Source organism: Haematobia irritans, chromosome 2 (assembly GCF_050003625.1).
Source record: "Haematobia irritans isolate KBUSLIRL chromosome 2, ASM5000362v1, whole genome shotgun sequence".
In the NCBI taxonomy this organism is placed as follows: Eukaryota; Metazoa; Arthropoda; class Insecta; order Diptera; family Muscidae; genus Haematobia; species Haematobia irritans.
In genome coordinates, this window is record NC_134398.1 from 152,134,540 (window position 1) to 152,161,807 (window position 27,268).

A 27,268-nucleotide genomic window follows, 5' to 3' on the forward strand; every position below is an offset into this window, starting at 1 on the left:
TCTGTTCATTAGTCTCTTGCCATCACTTGAAAGTCATTTATCGCACGGAACTAACTTAATTTGTTATTATTTTTGTTTAGTCTGCGAACAAAACAAATGGAATCAATTAAATATATTACGAGCAATTAAATTATTTTTGAAATTCGTGAAGTGAAAACATTATGAAATATAATTAAAAAAAATTTTTTGAATATTGTTACACTTTAGAGTGAAATCAAAAGTGAATTTGCTTGCTGTTAACGCCAACGTCAATAAAAACCATTATGACTTACGAGTCATCATATGAAAATGGTCGAAGTCCTTATCTGCCCGATAGTAAAAGGGGCAGTTGGCTTAATCCAAATGATTTCGTCTATGCTTGCATTAGTTTAATGTTTCACATGGATTTACTATCAAGATCCTTTTTATCAGCTTTGGATTCAGGTGGTAAGTTACAATTTCTCAGATGGGAGAGTTGAATTTCTCAGATGGGAGACTTTGAATTATACATGGTGGGAAATAATTGATATTAAACATCCCAGCACAAAAGTTTTTCCAAAGGCACAACTTTAAAAGTACTTCCAAAAATGTCCTCCCAAAAAAGTTCTTTGTTTTAACTACACAGGAAGTTCTTTTAGTTCAAGTTTTAATAGCTCGCTTTTTCACATTTTTAATGCGTAATTTTAACTTTTTTGTCTCACATAGGTTAAAAATAGAGTAAGAATTAATAAAATGGTACAAACTATTACATTTTATAGAAAAAACAGCAAAATTGCGATATTTGATTGAATATTTGAGGTCAAACGTTTCAGACAAGCATTGGAATGTATTAAAAAACTATAAAAATTATTTATTTAATTACATCCAAAACACTGAATTCGAATTTTTGAAAATATTTGAGGTCAAACGTTTCAGACAAGCATTAGAATGCATTAAAAAATTATAAAAATAATTTATTTAATTACATCCAAAACACTGAATTCGAATGCAAATTCAGTGCAACCGCTATTGAAATGGTGGTCATCCGTCCTATGACAAGCCCATCTTAAATTCATCGCTTCTGCGGCAATTTTGAACCACTTCCGGATGCAAAAAGAACATTTTCGCTACTTTTTGTGGCGACACGTTTTTGCTAGGATATTGCTTTAAAGGTACACCTAAAAACCAAGAAGACACACACAAACATAGGCAAGAATACACTCAAAAACCAGTAAGGAAAGTCTAAAGTCGGGCGGGGCCGACTATATTATACCCTGCACCACTTTGTAGATCAAAATGTTCGATACCATATCACATCCGTCAAATGTGTTGGGAGCTATATATAAAGGTTTGTCCCAAATACATACATTTAAATATCACTCGATCTGGAGAGAATTTGAAAGACTTCTACAAAATCTATAGACTCAAAATTTAAGTCGGCTAATGCACTAGGGTGGAACACAATGTTAGTAAAAAAATATGGGAAACATTTAAATTTGAAGCAATTTTAAGGAAACTTCGCAAAAGTTTATTTATCATTTATCGCTCGATATATATGTATTAGAAGTTTAGGAAAATTAGAGTCATTTTTACAACTTTTCGACTAAGCAGTGGCGATTTAACAAGGAAAATGTTGGTATTTTGCCCATTTTTGTCGAAATCAGAAAAACATATATATGGGAGCTATATCTAAATCTGAACCGATTTCAACCAAATTTTGCGCGCATAGCTACAATGCTAATTCTGCTCCCTGTGCAAAATTTCAACTAAATCGGAGTAAAAAATTGACCTCTGTGCTCATGTGAGTGTAAATGGGAGATATATCTAAATTAGAGGTGTGCACGTGAGTAATAGTTTCCTCACGCTCACGCACACTCACGACAGAAAAATCATACTCACGCACACTCACGCACGATATTTTTTGGTAGGACTCACGCTCACGCACACTCACGAAAAGAAAATTTGTATTCACGCACACTCACGCACGAAAACGTCGTGACTCACAAAAAATACCGTGAATCACGAAAAATATCGTGACTCACGAATAATTTTATAATTAATTTACCTTACCGAAGTGTCTGAAAACATGAGCATTATTAAAATCGAGTGTTATTAAACTCTTAACATCTCAGATGTCACTAGAATTGTAATTGAATTTAAGTCTTAAGCGTTTTATGTTGGTGAGCAGGAATATTGTCGTGAGTGTAATTCGTTACTCACACACACTCACGAATATATTATTTTCGTGACTCACGCTCACGCACGACATTTTGGTTTGTTAATCACGCTCACGCACACTCACGCTGTTGTCATGAGCGTGACTCACGACTCACGCACGAATCACGAAAATTTTCGTGAGTCACGACAATTTCGTGTCACGTGCACACCTCTAATCTAAATCTGAACCGATTTGAACCAAATTAGGTACAGACAGTTGGAATGTTAATTCTACTTCATGTGCAAAATTTCAAGTAAATCGGAGTAAAAGATTGATCGAACGATATATACGGGAGCTATATCTAAATTTGAACCGATTTCAATAAAATTTGGCACACTTGACTATAGTACTAATTTTTCTTCTTGAGCAAAATTTTAAGCAAATCAGGGTAAAACTCTGACTTCTGGCGAAAGATATATATGGGAGCTATATCTAAATCTGAACCGATTTCTTCCAAAACCAATAGGGTTCTATTCTGAGCCAAAATACATACTTATGCCAAATTTGAAGTCGATTGGACTAAAACTGCGACCTAGACTTTGATTACAAAAATGTGTTCACAGACAGACGGACGGACATGGCTATTTCGACTCAAGAGCCCACCCTGAGCATTCTTGCCAAAGACACCATGTGTCTATCTAGTCTCCTTCTGGGTGTGGCGCAGGGTATAAAGATAACCAAAGATTAAATCAGGATACAGATTTCATTTACAGAATTTTCAATCTCTTTTTGCGATATATTAATAAAGCTATTTACTTACAAACAAATGCCAGTTTTAAAATTAAAATTATAACACACACTTCAAAGTAAAAAATGTTTTCTTATTTGCAAAAAACTTTACACTAAAGATACTATATTCTCAGAATAAGTATTAGCTTAGCTGATTCAATATTTCAGTTAATTTAAAACAGGCTTTTTGGGGCCCAAAAGCCAAATTTTTGCCTTTATTTGCTTCAAATGTTGGACAAAGAGAATAATTGAGTATGATTGATTGAGTATTCCAAATTTCGTTGAAATCGGTTCAGATTTAGATATAGCTCCTACATATTTTTCTATACCCTCCACCATAGAATGGGGGGTATATTAACTTTTTCATTCCGCTTGTAACACATCGAAATATTGCTCTAAGACCCCATAAAGTATATATATTCTGGGTCGTGTTGAAATTCTGAGTCGATCTAAGCATGTCCGTCCGTCTGTTGAAATCCCGCTAACTTCCGAACTAAACAAGCTATTGACTTGAAATTTTGCACAAGTAGTTGTTATTGATGTAGGTCGGCTGGTATTGCAAATGGGCCATATCGGTCCATATTTACGTATAGCCCCCATTTAAACGGACCCTCAGATTTGGTTTACGGAGCCTCTAAAAGAAGCAAATTTCATCCCATCCGGCTGAAATTTGGAACATGTTGTTGGTATATAGTCTCTAATAACCACGCAAAAATTGGTCGACATCGGTTCATAATTATATATAGTCCCCATCATAAGCGTAGGAAGGCCTATGGGGAGGGGGCTTAGACCCCCCCCCCCGAAAAATTTTAGCCCCCCCCAGAATTTGAAAACCTATTTACGATTTTCCATTTTTATAAAAAATAAACAAGCCCAGCCAAAAAAGTAATGAAAATGATCTTTTTGGATCCGGAAGTGGTGCAAAATTGGCGAAGAAGCGATGAATTTAACATGGGCTTGTCATAGGACGGAAGTCCTCCATTTCAGCAGCCGTTGCACTGAATTTGCATCACTTCTTTAGGTGTGATCCGAATTCAATATTTTGAATGTAAATTAAAAAATTCTGTTATATTTTGTCAAATAAATAATTTTTATAATTTTTAATGGATTCTCATGCTTGTCGGAAACGTTTGACCTCAAATATTTTCAAAAATTCACAAGTTTTTCAGATTATATTTAGAAGTTTTTCGACAAAATTCAAGTTATTTGTACCATTTTATGAATTCTTAATTCGTTTTTAAGGTATTTGAAACAAAAAAGTTAAAATTTCCCATTAAAAGTAAGAAAAAACCAAGTTATAAAAAATTGAATTTAAATAACTTCCTGAATAGTTAAAATAAAGAACATCATTGGGAGTACATCTTCTGGAAGTGCTTTTAAAGTTGTGTCTTTGGAAGAACTTCCAAATTTTTTTGCTGGGAAATGTGTGGAACTACTTTTACTTGCTTTATTATAAATTAATTTTCGAGTTATTTTGATGTCTAATTTTTTTTATTCATTTTTATGAAATAAAACATTAATTGAAATATAAATAAATGAAATATAAATTTTTAGCTAGGGGGGCTATAGCCCCCCCTAGGAAAATTGTCTAGCTACGCTAATGGTCCCCATATAAACCGATCCCCATATTTGGCTTGCGGAGCCTCAAAGAGAAGCAAATTTCATCCGATCTAACTGAAATGTTGTACATGATGTTGGTATATGGTCTCAAACATCCATGCAAAAATTGGTCCACATCAGTTCACAATTATATATAGCCCCCATATAAACCGATCCACAGATTTGACCTCCGGAGCCTCTTGGAGGAGCAAAATTCATCCGATCCGGTTCAAATTTGGAACGTGGTGTTAGTATATGGCCGCTAACAACCATACCAAAATTGGTCCATATCGGTCCATAGTTATATATAGCCGATCTCAAATCACACAAAAATTGGTCCATATCGGCTCATAATCATGGTTGCCACTCGAGCCAAAAATAATCTACCAAAATTTTATTTCTATAGAAACTTTTGTCAAAATTTTATTGCTATAGAAATTTTTGTAAAGATTTTATTTCTATAGAAAATTTTGTTAAAATTTCATTTCTATAGAAAATTTTTTGAAATTTTATTTCTATACGAAATTTTGTTAAAATTTTATTTCCATAGAAAATTTTGTCAAAATTTTATTTCTATAGAAAACTTTGTCTAACTGAATTATATACGTATTAAAACCGGTATTTTTTTTATTTAATATATACCACGTAGGGACTTACTTACAATTTAAAAGACGGTGTTATGAGGTTTTAAGATACCTTGCCATCGGCAAGCGTTACCGCAACTCAAGTAATTCGATTGTGTATACATACTTGTTTTGTCCTATATAGATTCATAGGGCCACCGGAGGCCAAAGTTTCATTTTTAATCAATTGAAATTTTGAACTGAGAGTAGAATTAACATTTTACCTCAGTAATGCTGGTGACATTTCTGAGTGTTTCTAAGCTTCTCTAAGAGGTTTTACTGCAACGTGCAACGCCATTCGGACTCAGCTTTAAAAAGATAGTCCCTTGTCATTGAACTTAACATATAATCGGGCAGCACTCAGTGATAAGAGAGAAGTTTGCCACTGTTGTATCACAATGAAATGAATAGTCTATGTGAGTCTGAAATATCGGGCTATCAGTATACCTAACCTAACCTACTCCAATTGATTTTAATTTACTCAGGGGAAAGATTATTTTTCTATCCAACTGAATTTGATAGAAAAATGACACGCCGTCAGCGATGATTTTCTTGGACTTTCCACAGGTTAAAATTTAGATAAGAGCCTGGTTTGTATTAATATCGCTCGATGTGGCCAAGCCCCACAATTTAACACATATTTTTCTGAGGATTTGGGCGATCCAATCGGAACGGCTACGTAACAAAATTGTAAAAATTTCGCAAATTTACCTATACCTCTAATACATCTGTATCGCCCGACAAATCATAAAAGGACTTTTGTGTAGCTGCGTGAAAATGGCTCTAGCTTTATATTTCTCATATTTTTTACATTACGAAACATTAAGTTTCGTCCCATGGTGTTACCAGATTTAAATTCTATGTCTAAAGATTTTGTAAAAGTATAACAAATATTCTCCAAATCACTTCGTATTTAAATATTTTCATAGGGAAATATAAACCTTTATATAGTTCCAAACAAATTTTAAGGAGTTAAGGTGGTATACAAAATTTTTGTATACATAGTCGACCCAGCCCGATTTTAAACTTTTCTTAATTGGTTTTTATTAATATTGTGCTCCGCCCCAGGTATTAGCCGATTCAAATTTGAAGTCTAAAGATTTTTTAAGAAGTCTTAAAAATTTTGTCAAAATCGGTTAAGATTTAAATAAATGTATATGGTAACATAGATCTTTATAAATAGAACCATGTAACGACATGTTTTCAATACTATTAGCCAGGATAGACTCAGCGGGATCCAGGTTCGTTACAAATCATTTATTTTTCTTAGACTTCCAGAGAGAGAAACACTGCGAAATTCTTTCTAACACAGACACGACTATTTATTTACAAACGGTTTATATCACACACTAATAACAAATATACAATCTCTTTACCAGTTGACACATGGAATCACTCTCCATAGGGCTGGGGATGGACGGCCGGAACTCAGGATATTTCAGGAACACAGGATATCGGAAACACAGGACGACTAAAGACGATTTCACATCACAAGAGAGGGGAATGGATTTCGTCTTACGAAGATTATACTTCGCATACGTGCAGGAATGAGTATGTTTCACGAAAATTATACTTCGCAGAGAGGAGTGTGTCAGACGAACACCAGAAGGGGGTGGAGCGGGATGACAGACGAAGATTATACTTCGCTGCACATGAAGGAGAAATAGGGGTGACAGACGAAGATTATACTCCGCTGCACAGGGAGGGGTGAAAGACGAAGATTATACTTCGCTGCAAAAAGGGGATGAGGAATGGGGTGACAGACGAAGATTATACTTCGCTGCACAAGAAGGGGAGGATAGGGGTGACAGACGAAGATTATACTCCGCTGCTCTTGGAGGGGGAGGAGAGGGGTGACAGACGAAGATTATACTTCGCTGCACAAGGAGGGGGAAAGGGTGGTCAGACGAAGATTATACTTCGCTGAGAAAGGGGTGAGGAGAGGGGTGGTCAGAAAATTATACTTCGCTGCCATAGCTGCGCTGGGTGGAAGATCCTCTTTTGAGGTTGGGATTAATTTTATTTGAAGCTGAGATTTACTCCGCAACAACTAAAATTAGTTCTTACCTCTTTGGCAATCGCCAACCAACTGCCTAGTTTCTTGTCTCGCTACTCCTTTTATAGGGAGCCACCGTGGTGCAATGGTTAGCATGCCCGCCTTGCATACACAAGGTTGTGGGTTCGATTCCTGCTTCGACCGAACGCCAAAAAGTTTTTCAGCGGTGGATTATCCCACCTCAGTAATGCTGGTGACATTTCTGAGGGTTTTGAAAGCTTCTCTAAGTGGTTTAACTGCAATGTGGAACGCCGTTCGGACTCGGCTATAAAAAGGAAGTCCCTTGTCATTGAGCATAACATGGAATCGGGCATCACTCAGCGATAAGAGAGAAGTTCACCAATGTGGTATCACAATGGACTGAATAGTCTAAGTGAGCCTAATACATCGGGCTGCCACCTAACCACTCCTTTTATAGCCGCAGTCGGTCGCCACGCACTCAACACACAGCTGTTGCCACAAACAGCTGACTACCTAAATGCTTGCTGCTTTCTAAATCCCACAGATGGCGATATCCTATCCTCTTTTCAAACATCTAACTTCAAAGAAAATGTTATTCTTTCTTTTAATTTAAATAAGAGAAAACAATAATTAAATAGGATAACATACATACATTATTCTTCACTTATATTATAAACAACAATATTAGAAAGACAATAATGACTTTTGTGGGTAAAAACGAACCAGCGACTTTTGCCCTTAAAACCAAACAAATTTGAAGGATTTGAGATAGTATCGGAAATGTAAATCTAAAAGTGGTGCAGGGTATAATATAGTCGGCCCCACCCGACTTTAGACTTTAGGTTAAAGGTTAAAGTGGCAGCCCGATTAAATTTCAGGCTCAGACTATTCAGTCCAGACTTTAGACTTTCCTTGCTTGTCAATTATGGACGGATATGTACCAGTTTTTGCGTGGGTGTTAGAATACGTATACTGGCATCACTTACCATTCTTCCAGAAAGCTCCAGAATCCAAAGCTGGCGGTTGGTTTATATGGAGGCTATAGCTAAACGTCCATTTGCATAACATCCGACGTACAACAACTTCATATACCAAGTCTCAAGTCGATAGTTTGTTTCGTTCAGAATTTAGCATAATTTTCTCAGACGGACGGGCGGAGATCGCTAAATCGACACACCACGACCCAGAAAATATGTACTGTATGGGGTCGAGACCAAGGGAGCCACCGTGGTGCAATGGTTAGCATTCCCGCCTTGCATACATAAGGTCGTGGGTTCGATTCCTGCTTCGACCGAACACCAAAAAGTTCTCAGCGGTGGATTATCCCACCTCAGTAATGCTGGTGACATTTCTGAGGGTTTCAAAGCTTCTCTAAAGTGGTTTCACTGCAATGTGGAACGCCGTTCGGACTCGGCTATAAAAAGGAGGTCCCTTGTCATTGATCTTAACATGGAATCTGTCAGCACTCAGTGATAAGAGAGAAGTTCACCAATGTGGTATCACAATGGACTGAATAGGCTAAGTGAGCCTGATACATCGGGCTGCCACATAACCTAACCTAACCTAATATTTCGATGTATTAAACACGGAATGACAAGGTTAGTATACCTCCATCCTATGATGTAAATGTTCCTTTTGGATCCGGAAGTGGTGCAAATTTGGCTCAGATTCAATGATATTGCTTTAGAAGTAGTTCTTCAAGTTTGATGATATTTAAGTATTTCGGATTTCATTAAAAAAAGTAAAATATTTAAAAACAAATATGTACGGCCGTAAGTTCGGCCAGGCCGAATCTTATGTACCCTCCACCATGGATTGCGTAGAAACTTCTACGAAAGACTGTCATCCACAATCGAATTAATAAGATTGTGGTATCTTAAAACTTCTTAACATCGTTTTCTAAATTGTTAGTTAGTCCATACGTGGTATATATTAGACAAAAAAGGTATGTATAGGTAAGTCTACAAATAATTACGAATTGATATGGACTTTTGCACGGTACGTAGAGAGCCAGAATTGAAATATGGTGGTCGCTTATATGGGGGCTATATACAATTATGAAGTTGATATGGACCAATTTTTGTGTGATTGGGGATCGATTTATCTGTGGGCTATACATAACTATAGACCGATATGGACCTAGTAAGGCATGGTTGTTGACGGCCATATACTAGCACAATGTACCAGATTTCAACTGACTCGGATGAAATTTGCTCTTCCAAGAGGCTCCAAAACCAAATCTCGGGATCGGTTTATATGGGGGCTATATATGATTATGGACTGATATGGGCCACTTTTGGCATGGTTGTTAAATATCATATACTACCACCACGTACTACCATAACAAGTATATACGGCCGTAAGTTCGGCCAGACCGAATCTTATGTACCCTCCACCATGGATTGCGTAGAAACTTCTACGAAAGACTGTCATCGACAATCGAATTACTTGGGTTGTGGTATCTTAAAACTTCTTAACATCGTTTTCTAAATTGTGAGTTAGTCCGTACGTGGTATGTATTAGACAATACGTAGAGAGCCAGAATTGAAATATGGGGGTCGCCTATATGGGGGCTATATACAATTATGAACTTGATATGGATGATTGGGGATCGATTTATCTGATGGCTATATATAACTATAGGCCGATATGGACCTAGTTAGGCATGGTTGTTAACGGCCATATACTAGCACAATGTACCAAATTTCAACTGACTCGTATGAAATTTGCTCCTCCAAGAGGCTCCAAAACTAAATCTCGGGATCGGTTTATATGGGGGCTATATATGATTATGGACTGATATGGACCACTTTTGGCATGGTTGTTAAATATCATATACTACCATCACGTACTAAATTTCAACCAGATCGGATGAATTTTGTTTCTCCAAAAGGCACCGGAGGTCAAATCTGGGGATCGGTTTATATGGACAGATATGAACCAATTCCTGCATGGTTGTTGGATACCATATACTAACATCACGTACCAAATTTCAACTGAATCAGATGAATTTTGCCGGATCGGATGAAATTTGCTTCTTTTAGAGGCTCCGTAAGCCAAATCGGGAGATCGATTTTTACGGGGGCTATATATAATAATGTACCGATGTGGACCAATTTTTGCATGGTTGTTAGAGACCATATACCAACACCATGTACCAAATTTCAGCCGGATCGGATGAAATATGCTTTTCTTTGCAAGTCTAGGGATCGGTTTATATGGGGGCTATACGTAAAAGTGGATCGATATGGCCCATTTGCAATACCATCCGACCTACATCAATAACAACTACTTGTGCCAAGTTTCAAGTCGATAACTTGTTTCGTTCGGATGTTAGCGTGATTTCAACAGACGGACGGACGGACATGCTCAGATCGACTCAGAATTTCACCACGACCCAGAATACTCGTATATATACTTTATGGGGTCTTAGAGCAATATTTCGATGTGTTACAAACGGAATGACAAAGTTAATATACCCCCATCCTATGGTGAAGGGTATAAAAAAATGTCCTAACATCCCTACGTGTATCTCTACGTAAAGGTGTTTCGAATAATACTAGCAAATATTTGATTGCGAATTCCACGTATGTCGAGAAATAGATCAGTACACTTTTCAGACTGAGTAAAACAAAGATTTTAGAAGAGCCTTTTTGGATGTACATTACAATGATGTATGATGGGAGAACTTAATTTTTTTTTTTTGTTGGGATGTAATTGCTTTAACTTCAAGCTCTTCTGTAATATGAACTGCTTTCCAGTATATACAATTTTTTATTCCAATTTTAGTTTTTATCTTCATTCCTGTATATCTTGTGAGTGCGGCAATATACATCGTTCCTTTGATGGTGCTCAAATCATACATGGGTCAATTTTCCAGCAGTGGTTTTATATCCGCATTTCGATTATCGCCCATGTTTAAAGGTAAGACATAGTCTCTTTTTACCATAGTTAAAAACTCGTAGAATTATTGATCCACTCAAAATAAAATAAAAACTACTTTAGGTATCGGATACATATCACTAATAACTAATATCTGTATTCTGGCTTATGAAAGTATATTTGCTATGGTTCCACTTCTCTATATGTTGGCTTCAATGAATCCAACATTACCTTGGAGTTGCGATGCATTTCAAACTTGGGCTCGTAACCTGACAAATGACGAAGAAACAAATGTAGGTATTCAATTCAATTCTAATGAAAAATCTAAAAGTCCTAATTGTAGTCGAACTTTCAAATATCTTTTAGCTCTGCAATGTAACATATAATGCAAGCATATATATCGAGTGGAAAGATGAGGAGTCAAATTCAACATATAACTATACGTCTTATTTAAGCCACCATGTACCATCCGTTTTATATTTTAAGTAAGTACTTGTAATTAAAATAGATTTTAGAAACTATGAAATCTAAATAACCAGGCGAGCGAAAATTTGCATATAAATTCCAAAATTTCGTAATATCTGAGAAAATTATGAAAATAAAATGAAACAAGTATATACGGCCGTAAGCTCGGCCAGGCCGAATCTTATGTACCCTCCACCATGGATTGCGTAGAAACTTCTACTAAAGACGGTCATACACAATTGAATTACTTGGGTTGCGGCCGAAGGCAAGGCATCTTAAAATTTCTCAACATTATATTTTAAATTGTGAGTTAGTCCATGCGGGATATATATTAGGCAAAACAAAGGCCGAATAAATACGTATATATTCAGTTCTTGACCGGTATATATAAGGAAGAAATTATTGCGAACCGATATGAACACTTGTGCGGTAATTATAAAGCCAGAATTGAAATATGGCGGTCGCTTTATATGGGGGCTATATACAATTATGAACACGATACTACCACAAATGACAGATTTTTTACTGATTGGTAGAATTCTTGATGTTTTGGATGATTTTGCAAAATATTCCTCTCTAACTAAGAGGTGCTTCATAAATTTTCTAAAGAAATAAATGTTGACAAAATTTTCCACAGAAATAAAATTAAAAAAAAATCTATAGAAATAAATTTTTAACAAAATTTTCTATAGAGTTTATGTTTTGACAAAAAATTCTAAAGAAATAAAATGTTGACAAAATTTCTATAGAAATAAAATTTTGATAAAATTTTCTATGGCAATAAAATTTTGGTAGAATATTTTTGGCTCTCAGAGGCTCCAAAAGCCAAATCTGGGGATCGGTTTATATATGGACCGATGTAGACCAATTTTTGCATGGTTGTTAGAGACCATATACTTACACCATGTACCAAATTTCAGCCGGATCGGATAAAATTTGCTTCTCTTAGAGGCTCCGCAATCCAAATCTGGGGATCGATTTATATAGGGGCTATATATAATTATGGACCGATGTAGACCAATTTTTGCATGGTTATTAACGACCATATACTAACACCATGTACCAAATTTCGTCCGGATCGGATGAAATTTTCTTCTCTTTGAGGCTCCGCAAGCCAAATCTGGGGATCGGTTTATATGGGGGCTATATATAATTATGCACCGATGTGGACCAATTTTTGCATGTCTGTTAGAAACCATATACTAACACCATGTACCAAATTTCAGCCGGATCGGATGAAATTTGCTTCTCTTAGAGTCTCCGCAAGCCAACTCTGGGGATCGGTTTATATGGGGGCTATATATAATTGTGGACCGATGTGGACCAATTTTTGCATGGTTGTTAGAGACCATATACTAACACCATGTACCAAATTTCAACCGGATCGGATGAATTTGGTTCCTCCAAGAGGCTCTGCAAGCCAAATCTGAGCGTCGGTTTATATGGGGGCCATACGTAAAAGTGGACCGATATGGTCCATTTGCAATACCATCCGACCTACATCAATAACAACTACTTGTGCCAAGTTTCAAGTGGATAGCTTGTTTCGTTCGGAAGTTAGCATGATTTCAATAGACGGACGGACGGACATGCTCTGATCGACTCAGAATTTCACCACGACCCAGAATATATATACTTTATGGGGTCTTAGAGCAATATTTCGATGTGTTAAAAACGGAATGGCAAAGTTAATATACACCCATTCTATGATGGAGGGTATAAAAAAACTATAAACTATAGCGAGGGTTGCTCCGAACATCAGTAGCAAGGTTTTGATTATCTATCATTAACTTCACGACCCATGACCGAAGTGTCTGGGATTCCCCAAGATCGAAATTTCCCTTTAACAGTTCGCTCACTCTCGTCCCGAGATAGCAGGACCATGGTTTTATTAGGTCTCATCTCTAAGCGTACCGATTTCTTTCACGCTACATCAATTGCGATTTGAACTCATCAAAACCTCCTTCTTCTGCAATTAATTCTGATTTGTTTTGCTTAGATGAAATCAGATATATAACGGGATAAACTCGCAGATAAATATAAATTAATATGTCTGATTTGAGCCTGGATATTTCTGATTTGAGCCTGGATAGCTTTAGAAGGTGTAACACTGCCACTTCATCCCTAAGCTCTGCATTTCCTGCAGTGCTCGGTTCTGAGCGTCACCTGGCTCTTTCGACGGTACCTCCAATGTGGAGATACGCCTTATTTCTATCTTTCTAAAAGACGATCGACATCTTAATAAACTCAGTCGGATTTCGTAAGTTAAGAAACTCATGTTTATGCTCGGCCATAGGAGAGATTAGGTTAGGTTAGGTTAGGTTAGTTCGATGTATCAGGTTCACTTAGACTATCCAGTCCATTGTCATACCACAGTGGTGAACATTTCTCTTATCACTGAGTGCTGTCCGATTCCATGTTAGGCTCAATGACAAGGGACCTCCTTTTTATAGCCTAGTACCAAAGGCATTCCACATTGCAGTGAAACCACTTAAAGAAGCTTGGAAACACTCAGAAATATCACCAGCATTACTGAGGTGGGATAAACCACCGCTGAAAAACTTTTTGGTGTTCGGACGAAGCAGGAATCGAACTCACGACCTTGTGTGTGCAAGGCGAGCATACTAACCATTGCACCAGTTGTGTCACAATGGACTAAATAGTCTAAGTGAGCCTGATACATCGGGCTGCCACCTAAACCTAACCTAACCATTGCACCACGGTGGCTCTCATAAGGACTTGATATGTCTTTGCATTTCCTACATATAGTGGTCGCCTCCGAAAATCTCCAGACTCCTTCAAACGCACCTCAATTGTGGAGATACAGCCTAGCTTCATGTTCGAAAAGAGAATTGCTCAGATTAAAGCAGAAAAATACCATCGATGTGTTGACAAACTCGGTTGGTTTAGTAAGGAAAAGCCCGATCAGCAGCCATCAGTTTCGGATTGGACAATATTTGTATACCCACCACCATAAAATGGTGACGGGGGTATAATAAGTTTGTCATTCCGTTTGTAACACATCGAAATATCGATTTCCGACTATATAAATTATATATATTCTTGATCAGGGAGAAATTCTAAGACGATATAAGCATGTCCGTCTGTCCGTCTGTCTGTCTGTCTGTTGTAATCACGCTACAGCCTTCAATAATGGCGCTATCGTCTCGAAATTTGGCACAGATTAGTTTTTTGTTTGCAGGCAGGTCAAGTTCGAAGATGGACTATATCGGTCTAAGTTTTGATATAGTCCCCATATAAACCGACCTCCCGATTTGGGGTCTAGGGCCTATAAAAACCGTAGTTTTTATCAGATTTGCCTGAAATTGGAAATCTAGAGGTATTGTGGGACTATAAAGAGGAATGCTGAAAATGATCCATATCGGTCCATGTTTTGGTATAGCCCCCATATAGACCGATCTCCCGATTTTGCTTCTTACGCGTCTAGAAACAGTATTTTCTATCCGATTTGTATGAAATTGAAAATCTAAAGGTATTTTGGGACCATAAAGAGGTGTGTCGAAAATGGTCCGCATCGGTCCATGTTTTGATATTGCCCCCATATAAACCAACCTCCCGATTTGGAGTCTTGGACCTATAAAAACCGTAGTTTTTATCCAATTTGCTTGAAATTGGAAATATAGAGGTATTTGAGGACCATAAAAAGGTGTGCCGAAAATGGTGCTCATCGGTCCATGTTTTGATATAGCCCCCATAGAGACTGATTTCCCGATTTTGCTTCTTGGGCTTCTAGAAACTATATTTACCATCCGCTTTGCCTGAAATTCTTGAGCTATAATAAACTGTATTTATTACATGATTTGCCTGAAATTCGAAATCTAGAGGTATTTTTAGATTACAAATAAGAGTGCCGAAATTGAGGTATATCGGTCCATATTTTGGTATAACCCCCATATAGACTGATCTCTCGATTTTTACTTCTTGGATGTCTAGAGACTATATTTTCTGGCCGATTTGTTTGAAATTGAAAATCTGGAGATATTTTAAGATCACAAATATGTGAGTAGCAAATGGTGCCTATCGGTCCATGTTTTGGTATAGCCCCCATATACACCGATCTCCCGGCTTTATTTCTTGGACTTCTAGAATCCGTAGTTTTTATCCGATTTGCTGGAAATTAGTAATCTATAATAAAATTTTAGACAAACGAAATTTCTTTTTCTTATTAAGTGTTTTCGTTTATTCAACGATTGTCTCTAAAATTTGTGTCAAAAGAAAACTTTGCTTGTCTAAAATTACGTTTCTTAAAAACGAATACACTTCTTTCAGGGTATAGCAGGCGCACTGATCATGAAAATTGCTTCAAACTGAAAGTAAAAGTTCCAGATTTTACTCATCGTATTTAAATAAATGCGCAAAAATCTACAGATTTAAGATTTTAAATCAAGGCGTAATTTCAACATATACACGATATGTTTATATTTTCTCTAAAACTCTAACAAAATTGGTTCTCATAAATCCAGAATCTTATCTGGTCTTCATAGGTAGAATCTTTAAAGTTTGTCTTCGGGAGCTGGCTCGTTTGGAGAAGACTTGTCATCAAACCCCCTACAATTCTATATATTATCAAGAAACCCACTACGACGAAGAGTTTTCATAGTAAACTATTATACTTGATTCAGGGTGGTGGGTATTTAAAATTCGGCCCGGCCGAATTTACTGCTGTATATACTTGTTTGTGCTTACTTGGACTACTATACATGCAATCAGTGTAATGAGTGATAACTGTCATGAGGAACTGTTCTGAAACTTAGACCATGACATGGTTTTTTAAGACACGGTGCCTGTGATTTCCACAGTGTTTCCCAAATAATGCGTCGTGGACCTGCTCTTTGATGAATTTATGGGATATTCAAAAATATCTGCATTTCCTATATACAGAGCTCGCTTCCGAATATCTCCAGACTCCTTCAAAGGCAACTCCAATGTGGAGATAGGGTCTGGCTCCGTCCAAAAACGGTTTGCTAAGATTAAAGTAGAAACTTACCATCGACCTGTCAACAAACTCGGTTGGTTTATTTAGTTAAGAAACGCAGGTTCCTGCTCGGGTGGCACTAAGCGATGGCCTTGCTTCCCAGAGCAAGTTATTTTGTGGTTACCAGACTATATCACGTTCGGATAAGATTTTTAAGCTCATGTAGATTATTACACATACAACCAGTATAATGAGAGATAACTGCCATGAAGAACTGTTCTGGAACTAAGACAGTGGTATGACTTCTTACCTGCACTTTAATGGAGTCCTGGAGAGAACATAGTCTCTTCGGTGGGGTGAGGCATAAACAATGGGCTTGATCTACGTAAAAAATGTGCTATCAAGATCTATCTGTGCAACAGTTAGATAAGGTTAGCTATACTGATAACCCGCTATTTTAGACTTACTTAGACTCTACAGTCTATTGTGATAGCACAATTGTTGAACTTTTCTCCTATCAATGAGGGCTGTCTCCTTCCTTGGTTAGCTCAATGAGAAGGTACCTCCTTTTTTGTACCCGTGTACGAACGGCGTTTACCATTGCGAACTATTAAAGAGAAACTTCGAAATACTCACAAATGTCACCAGCATTACTGAGAGGGTATAATCCATTGTTGAAATGTTTTTTGGTATTTGGTCGAAACTGGGATAGAACCCATAACCCTCATCTATATCTAAAAGATTGAGACATAGTTTTAGTAAGATGGTTTGATAACTTAGGATAGTAAATCAATTATTTTGTATTTTTTTTTTTTTAATTTCAGATATTTGTTTCACGATGCGCAATTATTCAAACACGGTGACATGGAATTCTCCATGTCGTGGCAACTGATTATCTGCGCCTTGTTGGTTTGGACCATTATGGCAGTGATTGTTTTCAAATTTTTCCAAATAGAGACGGTATATCTAATTATAATAATCATCCTTTTAACCTTTATAGAAATTACCAAATTCGTTTCGCGATAAAGAAGTTTGTTTAAAGCAATCATATATTATTTTTGTTGTTGTTGTAAAAGTTTTTTGTGATTTCATCCATTTTTTGTGGTATAGCTGATAGTCGAACTCCTAGAACTGGATTAACCTTGTAACATCTCACAGCTTCAGCTACAGTATCCTCATGAATCCTGTTCAGACCTGACTGCTATGCTGCCTGATCTAGAGGCTGTCTTTTGTAACAGTGGATCTCGCGATTTAGATGTTTAATCGATCGCATATGTCATCAACAATGGGACCGGATGCCAAGATTGTACAGTCGTTAAGAACTCAACATTTGGTCGATGCCGGTAGGGATATATTCTCGATTTCCTGGAATAAACTAGCATGGTTGGCTATATCGAATGCCTTTGATAGGTCAAGCGGCGGGAGGACCCTAGTATCACACGGTTTGAAATCGTGTGTAAAGCTGTTGCAGTTTTATGCACCTTACAGAATCCATGTTAATGGTTGGCAGCTGGAAAAATCTCGACAAAGCTCTTCTCTCAGCTTTGGTGTCTCGGCTACTGGTGAGAAAAGGGGGATCGGTGTGTACGAACCCCCTTGCTCGAGTCATTGCCTGGCTCCAGTAGTGGAATCACCCACTCATTTTCCAGACATCTGGTATAATGAGTTCAAATGGAAGAGTCTGGTCAAGCATTCAACTCAAAGTATTCCCTGATGCTTCAGCATTAAGATAGAAATTTCGCCTTGGATGGTTTTGCGCTATTGATGACATTGCTAACTTTGGCTGGGGTAAATTGTGGTGTGTTCCTGAGTCAGAGACCACGGATGGAACGAATGGCTCTCCTTTTCGCTATAACACACTCGGGATCCTCAATAAAATGTCGGTTAAAAATCTCGCGCATCTCTTTGGATAAGTCACCACCATGTTGCCAAAGCTCCAAAGCTGTCTGAGATCCTATCATCCTTGTAGCGGGGTTCGAGAGGGCTCTACTGTTGACCACAACTTACCTGTGCCTGTTGCTCTAACCGTATATTCCCCGTGTGCTCATTGAATATCTTATTAGTCTCTAGATTCGGTTTCCTGATTCTGGAATCAGCAGGTTTAGCACGAAATTTCGCCTTGGATGGTTTTGCGCTATTGATGACATTGCTAACTTCGGCTGGGGTAAATTGTGGCGTGTTCCTGCCTCAGAGACCACGGATGCAACGAATGGCTCTCCTTTTCGCTATAACACAATCGGGATCCTCAATAAAATGTCGGTTAAAAATCTCGCGCATCTCTTTGGATCAGTCACCACCATGTTGCCAAAGCTGTCTGAGATCCCATCATCCTTGTAGCGGGGTTCGAGAGGGCTCTACTATTGACCACAACTTACCTGTACCTGTATGTTCCCCGTGTGCTCATTGAATATCTTATTAGTCTCTAGATTCAGTTCCCTGATTCTGGAATCAGCAGGTTTAGCACGACGGCGTTGACTACGCCGTCTGCGCGATATTTTCGGACTTGGGCCTCAACTGGGCACTTCGACCAGTAGATGTCCCGGGCAACATGTACATGGAAGGGGGACGGGAGCTTACTGAAGCGGCGATCACTGAATTCTCTTAAACCGTCAAGCGTCTAGAGTTTATGAAATCGGACAGCCGGTCAATGTTGAGTTTTGTGGGGAGATGGTCTGATCTAAGTGAAACTACTGTTTTCCAAGACAAGTTATTTATTAATCCAAGCGACGCTAAGGAAATGTCCGGCGTAATAACCCACAATCCTAGTGGGGGTCTCTTCAATCACTATGGAAAATGTGGAATCATCCATTTGCATTGCCAAAACTATGCATATCTGGTTATTACCTACTACTCTCAATAACTCCATTACTAAACGTGCTGTTTAACAATGGCACTGCAAATCATGCAAGTTAAGTTGTATATGATCTTACGGTAGTGCTCACTTTGAAGAAGTACTGTGACTGTTTGTAGATGCATTGGCAGCTGTTGCAACGAGCAAAAATGAGCTTCGTAGCTGAACACATTTTTTCAATAAAAAGTAGATCTTTGGCCAACTTTCATTATTCATCAAAAATTCTGCGTTGTGGTAGGTCTTTCGTATGCAATTCTTGCACCATCTGTATTTTGAAAGGCTTCACGCTACATTTCGACGTTGTTGATTAACAAAGGCTCAATTGCTGCGAACAGCGACGTATCGATGATTGATGGTCATCATTAACATTGGCCCATATAGCTCCGATATTTTCTTCCGTTCACACTCTACCTAAGCGTGTTGGTGGTTTAAGATCCAACAATGTAAATTTAGAGCGAAATTTAATCACAATAGCCTTTTCAGTGAATCGATTAAACTGACCATAAAATGGAAGAAGATCGCGATTAACTTTCTTTACAGAGCACGTAATTTTGTTAGTTTGCAAGCGCTGTTCGTTTGTAAGACAACTCATGCTTAAATTGTAGGTGAAACTGAAGATGGTTGGTAGTGAAACCAAACACGAAACGTCCGTTAGGTGTTTAAACCAGTGTTGCCAAAAAGATGATATATAAACCTATAAAGACCTAAAGTGCATTATATAGGTTTTAAGATATCTGGCCATCGGCAACTATTACCACAACCCAAGTAATTCAATTAATGATGACAGTCTTGGCCGAACTTTCGGCTTAGTTATATACTTGTTTTCTTTAATATCCTGGCTAATTGCATATCGCTCATATCTCTCTCACTTTCACAAGGTTTATTTAGTAGTTACCACATTCTCTTCTCTAAAATAAAGATTTTGGAAGCAAATATCAGATTTCATAAATTAGTTTTAAATTTTCCATTTTGTTAGGACGGAGAATCGAACCTCGGACCATTCGTTTATAAGCCAACACTCTGTCCACAGAGTTTAAACTTCGTTTAAAGAAACCAAATAACTTTAGATGCAAAGGTCTGATTATATTTCCGATACAATTTCGGGTTGGAACAAAATCAGAAAATAATCTCTTTTTATACCCTCCACCATAGGATGGGGGGTATATTAACTTTGTCATTTCGTTTGTAACACATCGAAATATTGCTCTTAGACCCCATAAAGTATATATATTCTGGGTCGTGGTGAAATTCTCAGTCGATCTAAGCATGTCCGTCCGTCCGTCTGTTGAAATCACGCTAACTTCCGAACGAAACAAGCTATCAACTTGAAATTTGGCACAAGTAGTTGTTATTGATGTAGGTCGGATGGTATTGCAAATGGGCCATATCGGTCCACTTTTGCGTATAGCCCCCATATAAAGCGACGCTCAGATTTGGCTTGCAGAGCCTCTTGGAGGAGCAAAATTCATCCGATCCGGTTGAAATTTGATACATGGTGTCAGTATATGGTCTCTAATAACCATGCAAAAACTGGTCCATATCGGTCTATAATTATATATAGCCCCCATATAAACCGATCCCCAGATTTGGCTTGCGGAGCCTCTAAGAGAAGCAAATTTCATCCGATCCAGCTGAAATTTGGTACATGGTGTAGGTATATGTGCTCTAATGACCATGCAAAATTTGGTCCACATCGGTCCATAATTATATAAGCCCCCATATAAATGGATCACCAGATTTGACCTCCGGAGCCTCTTGGAAGACCAAAATTCATCTGACTCAGTTGAAATTTGGTACGTGGTGTTAGTATATGCGCTCTAACATCCATCCAAAAATTGGTTCACATCGGTCTATAATTATATAGCCCCCATATAAACCGATCCCCCGATTTGGATTGCGGGGCCTCTAAGAGAAGAAAATTTCATCCGATCCGGCTGAAAATTGGTACATAGTGTAAGTATATGATCTCTAACAACCATGCAGGAATTGGTCCATATCGGTCCATGACTATATGTAGCCCCCATATAAACCGATCCCTAGATTTGACCTCCGGAGCCCCTTGGAAGAGCAAAACTCACCCGATCTGTTTGAAATTTGGTACGTGGTGTTAGTATATGGTCTCTAACAACCATGCAATATTGGTCCATATCGGTCTTAATTATATATAACCCCCATTTAAACCGATCCCCAGATTTGACCTCCGGAGCTCTTGGAGGAGCAAAATTCATCCGATCCGGTTGAAATTTGGTACGTGGTAAAATTTAGTACATTGGGCTAGTACATGGCCGCTAACAACCATGCCAAAATTGGTCCGTATAGGTCTATAGTCATATATAACCGATCCCCAAAAATAATCTACAAAAATTTTATTTCTATAGAAAATTTTGTCAAAATGTTATTATTATAGAAAATTTTGTCAACATTTTATTACTAAACAAAATTTTGTCAACATTTTATTTCTATAGAAAATTTTGTCAAAATTTTATTGCTATAGAAAATTTTGTCAAAATTTTATTTCTATAGAAAATTTTGTCAAAATTTTTTTACTATACAAAATGTTGTCAAGATTTTATTTCTGTAGATTTAAAATTAAAATTAAATTTTATTACTATAGAAAGTTTTGTCAAAATTTTATTTCTATAGAAAAAGAAAGAAGTTTTAAGATACCTTGCCATCAGCAAGTGTTACCGCAACCCAATTTCTTCGATTGTGGATGACAGTCTTTAGTACAAGTTTCTATGCAATCCATGGTGGAGGGTACATAAGATTCGGCCTGGCCGAACTTACGGCCTTATATACTTGTTTTAATACATTCCAAAGTTTGTCATAAATGTAGGGCTTTAAATGAAACCATCCCATATGCTTACTTGTATTTCATTCCAGATTGGCCTTATCATACGGTACTCTCTTTGGATCGTTTTGGGTCTTATGTCACTTTTCATAGTTGCCTTTAGCTTTTTACCGGGCGCTGCTAATGTCTACAGCAATATGTTCCAGCTACCAAACCACCATGTTGTCAGTATGGTTGTAGCCATACCAATACTTGGTATATCGGCCCTTGGTCCAGGCTGGGGAATGGTTATATCGCTATCCAGCTTCAATAAATTCAATACAAACATCATCAAATCTAGTTGCTTAATTGTTTTGGGACAATTTGCCATAACATTTGGCTTGGATTTATTGGCAAAGCTATCAGAAGCATTTTTCTATGGTAAGTAATGAAAAATCTATTTAATAAACAGCCACAAATAATTCAAATTCAAATTTTGCAGAAAAGACAGATGGAGGCTATTTTGGAGATGAAGAAATTTTTTGGACTATCTATTTATCAAGCGCCAGTGTAATTGAGCATATGCCTTGGGCCAACCTATGGTCGATATTGTTTTATTTCATGTTATTCTTGTCCAGTATGATTGTGATGGTAAGAATCGTTATGAAGCATATAAATTTACAAATATTCATAGATCATCGCAAAAACATATAGAAATGTATAAAGTATTAACCTCCAGCTTAGAATGGGAGAATTCTCGGGATTTTACTATATTTTCGATCCCACTTACCAGGATTTTTTATACCCACCACCATAGAATGGTGACGGAGGTATAATAAGTTTGTCATTCCGTTTGTAACACATCGAAATATCTATTTTCGACTACATAAAGTATATATATTCTTGATCAGGGAGAAACTCTAAGACGATATAAGCTTGTCCGTCTGTCTGTTGTAATCACGCTACAGCCTTCAATAATGGCACTATCGTCCTGAAATTTGGCACAGAGTCGTCTTTTGTTTGCAGGCAGGTCAAGTTCGAAGATGGACTATATCGGTCCAAGTTTTGATATAGTCTCCCCATAAACCGACCTCCCGATTTGGGGTCTTGGGCTTAAAAAACTGTAGTTTTTATCCAATTTTCCTGAAATTGGAAATCTAGAGGTATTTTAGGACCATCAAAAAGTGTACCGAAAATGGTGCCTATCAGTCCATGTTTTGGTATAGCCCCCATATGGACCGATTTCCCAAATTTTGTTTCTTGGTCGTCTATCCGATTTGCCTGACACTTGAAATCTAGAGGTACTCTAGGACCCTAAAGACATGTGCCGAAAATGGTGAGTACCGGTCCTTGTTTTGATATAGCCACCATATAGACCGATCCCCGATTTTACTTCTTGGTCTTCTAAAATCCGTAATTTTTATCCAATTTGCCTCAAATCGGAAATCTAGGGGTACTCTAGGACCCTAAAGACATGTGCCGAAAAAGGTGAGTACCGGTCCATGTTTTGATATTGCCATCATACAGACCGATCTCCCGATTTTACTTCTTGGTCTTCTAGAATCCGTATTTTTTACCCAATTTGCCTCAAATCGGAAATCTAGAGGTATTCTAGGACCTTATAGAGATGTGGCGAAAATGGTGAGTATCGGTCCATGTTTTGATATAGCCCCCATATAGAACGATCTCCCGATTTTATTTCTTGGGCTTCTAGAATCCGTAGTTTTTACCCAATTTGCCTGAAATTTAAAATCTAGAGGTATTCTAAGAAAATAAAGAGATGTGCCGAAAATGGTGATTGTCGGACCATGTTTCGATATAGCCCCCATATGGACCGATCTCTCGATTTTTCATCTTGGGCTTCCAGAATCCGTAGTTTTTACCCAATTCGCCTGAAATTGGAAATCTAGAGGTATTCTAGGAAAATAGATGTGCCGAAAATGGTGAGTACCGGTCCATGTTTTGATATAGCCCCCATATAGACCGATCTCCAGATTTACTTCTTGGGCTTCTAGAATCCGTAGGTTTTATCCAATTTGCCTGATATTGGAAATCTAGAGGTATTCTAGGACCATAAAGAGGTGTGCCGAATATATTGAGTATCGGTACAGTTCTTTATATAGCCCCCTTATAAACCGGCCCTCCGTCCATGTTTTGGTATAAAGGGTGATACGGTCAAAATTTAGTCAATATAAACTTGAAGTATTTCTTTAAATTTTGCATTTAAAAAACCTGAACACCCCTTATTTTGAAGGTGTGTGTGTGTAGAATGTTGCTCCTATTTTGATTGTGGAATTCACTCTTCAGTTGTCAAAATGCTGTCCAAGCAAGAAGAGCAGCGTATCAAAATTTTGCTCGCGCATCGCGAAAATCCGAGCTATTCGCACGCAAAGCTGGCAAAATCGCTAAAAGTTGCCAAATCAACCGTTACAAATGTAATTAAAGTGTTTGGGAAACGTTCGTCGACAGCCAGGAAGTCTGGATCGGGAGGAAATCGAAAACCGGAAGCCGCTGAGACGACAAAGAGAGTTGCCGGTAGTTTCAAACGAAACCCTAACCTCTCTCTCCGAGATGCCGCAAATAAGCTGGGTGTATCGTCTACAACCGTGCATCGAGCCAAAAAACGAGCCGGACTATCGACTTACAAGAAGGTAGTGACTCCAAATCGCGATGATAAACAATATACGACGGCCAAAGCGCGATCCCGGAGGCTGTACACGACGATGCTGACGAAGTTTGACTGCGTGGTAATGGACGACGAAACCTACGCCAAAGCCGACTACAAGCAGCTTCCTGGACAGGGGAAAGGTAGCAGATATTTTCAAGCACATAAAACTGTCAAAGTTCGCAAAGAAATATCTGGTTTGGTAAGCCATCTGTACCTGTGGCTTGAAAAGCAGCATCTTCATAGCTTCCGGGACTGTCAACCAAGAAATTTATGTGAAAGAGTGTTTGAATAAACGTCTGCTGCCTTTCCTGAAGAAACACGATTTGGCATCTTTCCATTACGGTAAAAAGGCCATGGAGTGGTACACCGCCAACAACGTGCAGGTGGTTCCCAAGGACAAGAACCCTCCCAACACGCCAGAGCTCCGCCCAATTGAGAAATACTGGGCTATTGTCAAGCCGAACCTAAAGAAGACCAAAAAAACTGCTAAGGACGAGCAGCAGTTCAAGGCAAACTGGCTTTCTGCGGCGAAGAAGGTGGACAAGGTGGCTGTACAAAATCTGATGGCAGGTGTCAAGCGTGAGGCCCGGCAATTCGGATTTGGAAAAGCGAAAGCCTAACTGAATATTTTTCCTGAATTTTATACTAATTAGACTTGAAAAAGAAATTTAATTTGATTTTTTTAATAAATGATTTCACCGATTTACACGCGTTTCCCTTGACCAAATTTTGACCGTATCACCCTTTAGCCCCCATCACACCGAACTCCCGATTTAACTCCTAGGGTTTCTCGAAATTGTAGTTTTTATCCGATTTGCCACAAATTGAAATTTTAGACCCATAACAAAGTGTATACGAGTATGAATTAGTTTTATCAGTCCATTTGGTAAGGCCTCCATATAGACCGATTTCACTTATTGAGGGTATAGAAGGCGCACTGATCATGAAAATTGCTTGAAATTGAATGCAAAATTTACAGATTTTATTCTCGTAGTCATTTAAATAATTGGGATGAAAATGCACAGATTTTAGATTTCAAATCAAGGCGTTATTTCATAATTTTCTTGCACACTTACAAGAGATGTTTATGATTCCTCTAAAACTCAAACAAAAAATGGTTCTTATAGATTCAGAATCTGATCTAGTCTCATAGGTAAAATCTTTACATTTATCTGTGGGAAGCGTACTGGTTGAACTGATCTGCTTGGGAAAATATCTGTCATCAAACCCCCCTGAAATGTTCAAAGGAAAATATTAAATTTGATTCATGGTGGTGGGTATTTAAGATTCGGCCCGGCCGAACTTACTACTGTATATACTTGTTGTTTTTCACTTAACGACTAGGTTAGGTTATGTTAGGTGGCAGCGGTCGAAGTGGGAATCGAACCCACGACCTCGTGTATGCAAGGCGGGCATGCTAACCATTGCACCACGGTGGCTGTTATCATAATTTCTAAATTTTCATTTTCGTACAAGCATTTACTTATTTATGTATATATTTAATTATTTGTTATTTATTTTCAGGTTCTTCAACTTTTTTCGATTCTAACGTCCTTTTTCGATGAGTTTGCTATTTTTAGAGAGAAAAGAACAGATATCACAATTGGTCTTATGTTCTTTCTAACAGCCTTATCAATATTCTTCAGTTCAAATGTATTATTTCAAATTAGAATTAAGAGAATCTTAATTTAAATAACTTTTTGATTTCAGGATGGTTTGACATATTTCACTACAATTGCCATAGATACCGTAATAACACAATCCGCTTTATACCTAATTCTGATAGTGATAGTACTCTGGATTTATGGAAGGGAACGTTTCCAACGTGATTTTCACTTTATGACAGAATATCGCTTTTCCACATGGGGTATTAATATTTTGAGATTTGTAGCACCGATTGGCTTGTTTTTTTCCATCGTGAGTACTTTCTATTAAAATACGTATTATTCGGAAATAAACAAAATCACTTCAAATTTATTAAAATTTAATTTGTAAATTTCAGATTGCAGGATTCTTTGTATCATCCTATGAGCATGATGTTGTACCTGCTGCGTTCGATTTGTTGGCGATAGTTTTCATTGTCATTCCATGGCTGAGTATACCAGGTTTCGCAATTTATCAAATGTCTCAATCCATGGGTACTATGAAAACTAGATTCTTCAGATGCTGTCGTCCCACCGACTGGTTCCCCATAGAGGGCGAATATAAAGAAAAATATGAGGCAACAATTGGAAGTGTGGATACCACTCATACACTTAGTGAAGTCAAAGATGAAGCATAAACCCAAAATTATAGCTCACGAATCAATTAATAAATGTAAACATATGCAATTATTTGTTTCAATCTCGATTTTTCTTATATATTTGCGTTTAAGGGTCTCTAAACAGGGTACTATGAGTTAGTGCAGGGAGCCACCGTGGTGCAATGGTTAGCATGCCCACCTTGCATACACAAGGTCGTGGGTTCGATTCCTGCTACGACCGAATACCAAAAAGTTTTTCAGCGGTGGATTATCCCACCTCAGTAATGCTGGTGACATTTCTGAGGGTTTC

At 37.8% G+C, this 27,268-nt stretch overlaps 1 protein-coding gene across 1 annotated transcript; it reads left to right on the top strand.

Annotated features, from left to right (window-relative positions):
• LOC142226564 (sodium-dependent proline transporter-like) lies at positions 1-27,059 on the top strand. The gene is made up of 10 exons (XM_075296644.1): positions 1-426; positions 10,934-11,068; positions 11,150-11,319; positions 11,393-11,511; positions 17,252-17,387; positions 22,162-22,489; positions 22,551-22,699; positions 26,241-26,369; positions 26,427-26,633; positions 26,719-27,059. Exons 1-10 carry the CDS (start codon positions 264-266, stop codon positions 26,995-26,997), a joined length of 1,815 nt encoding a protein of 604 aa, XP_075152759.1. The 5' UTR covers positions 1-263; the 3' UTR covers positions 26,998-27,059.
• Positions 27,060-27,268: the final 209 nt, after the last annotated feature.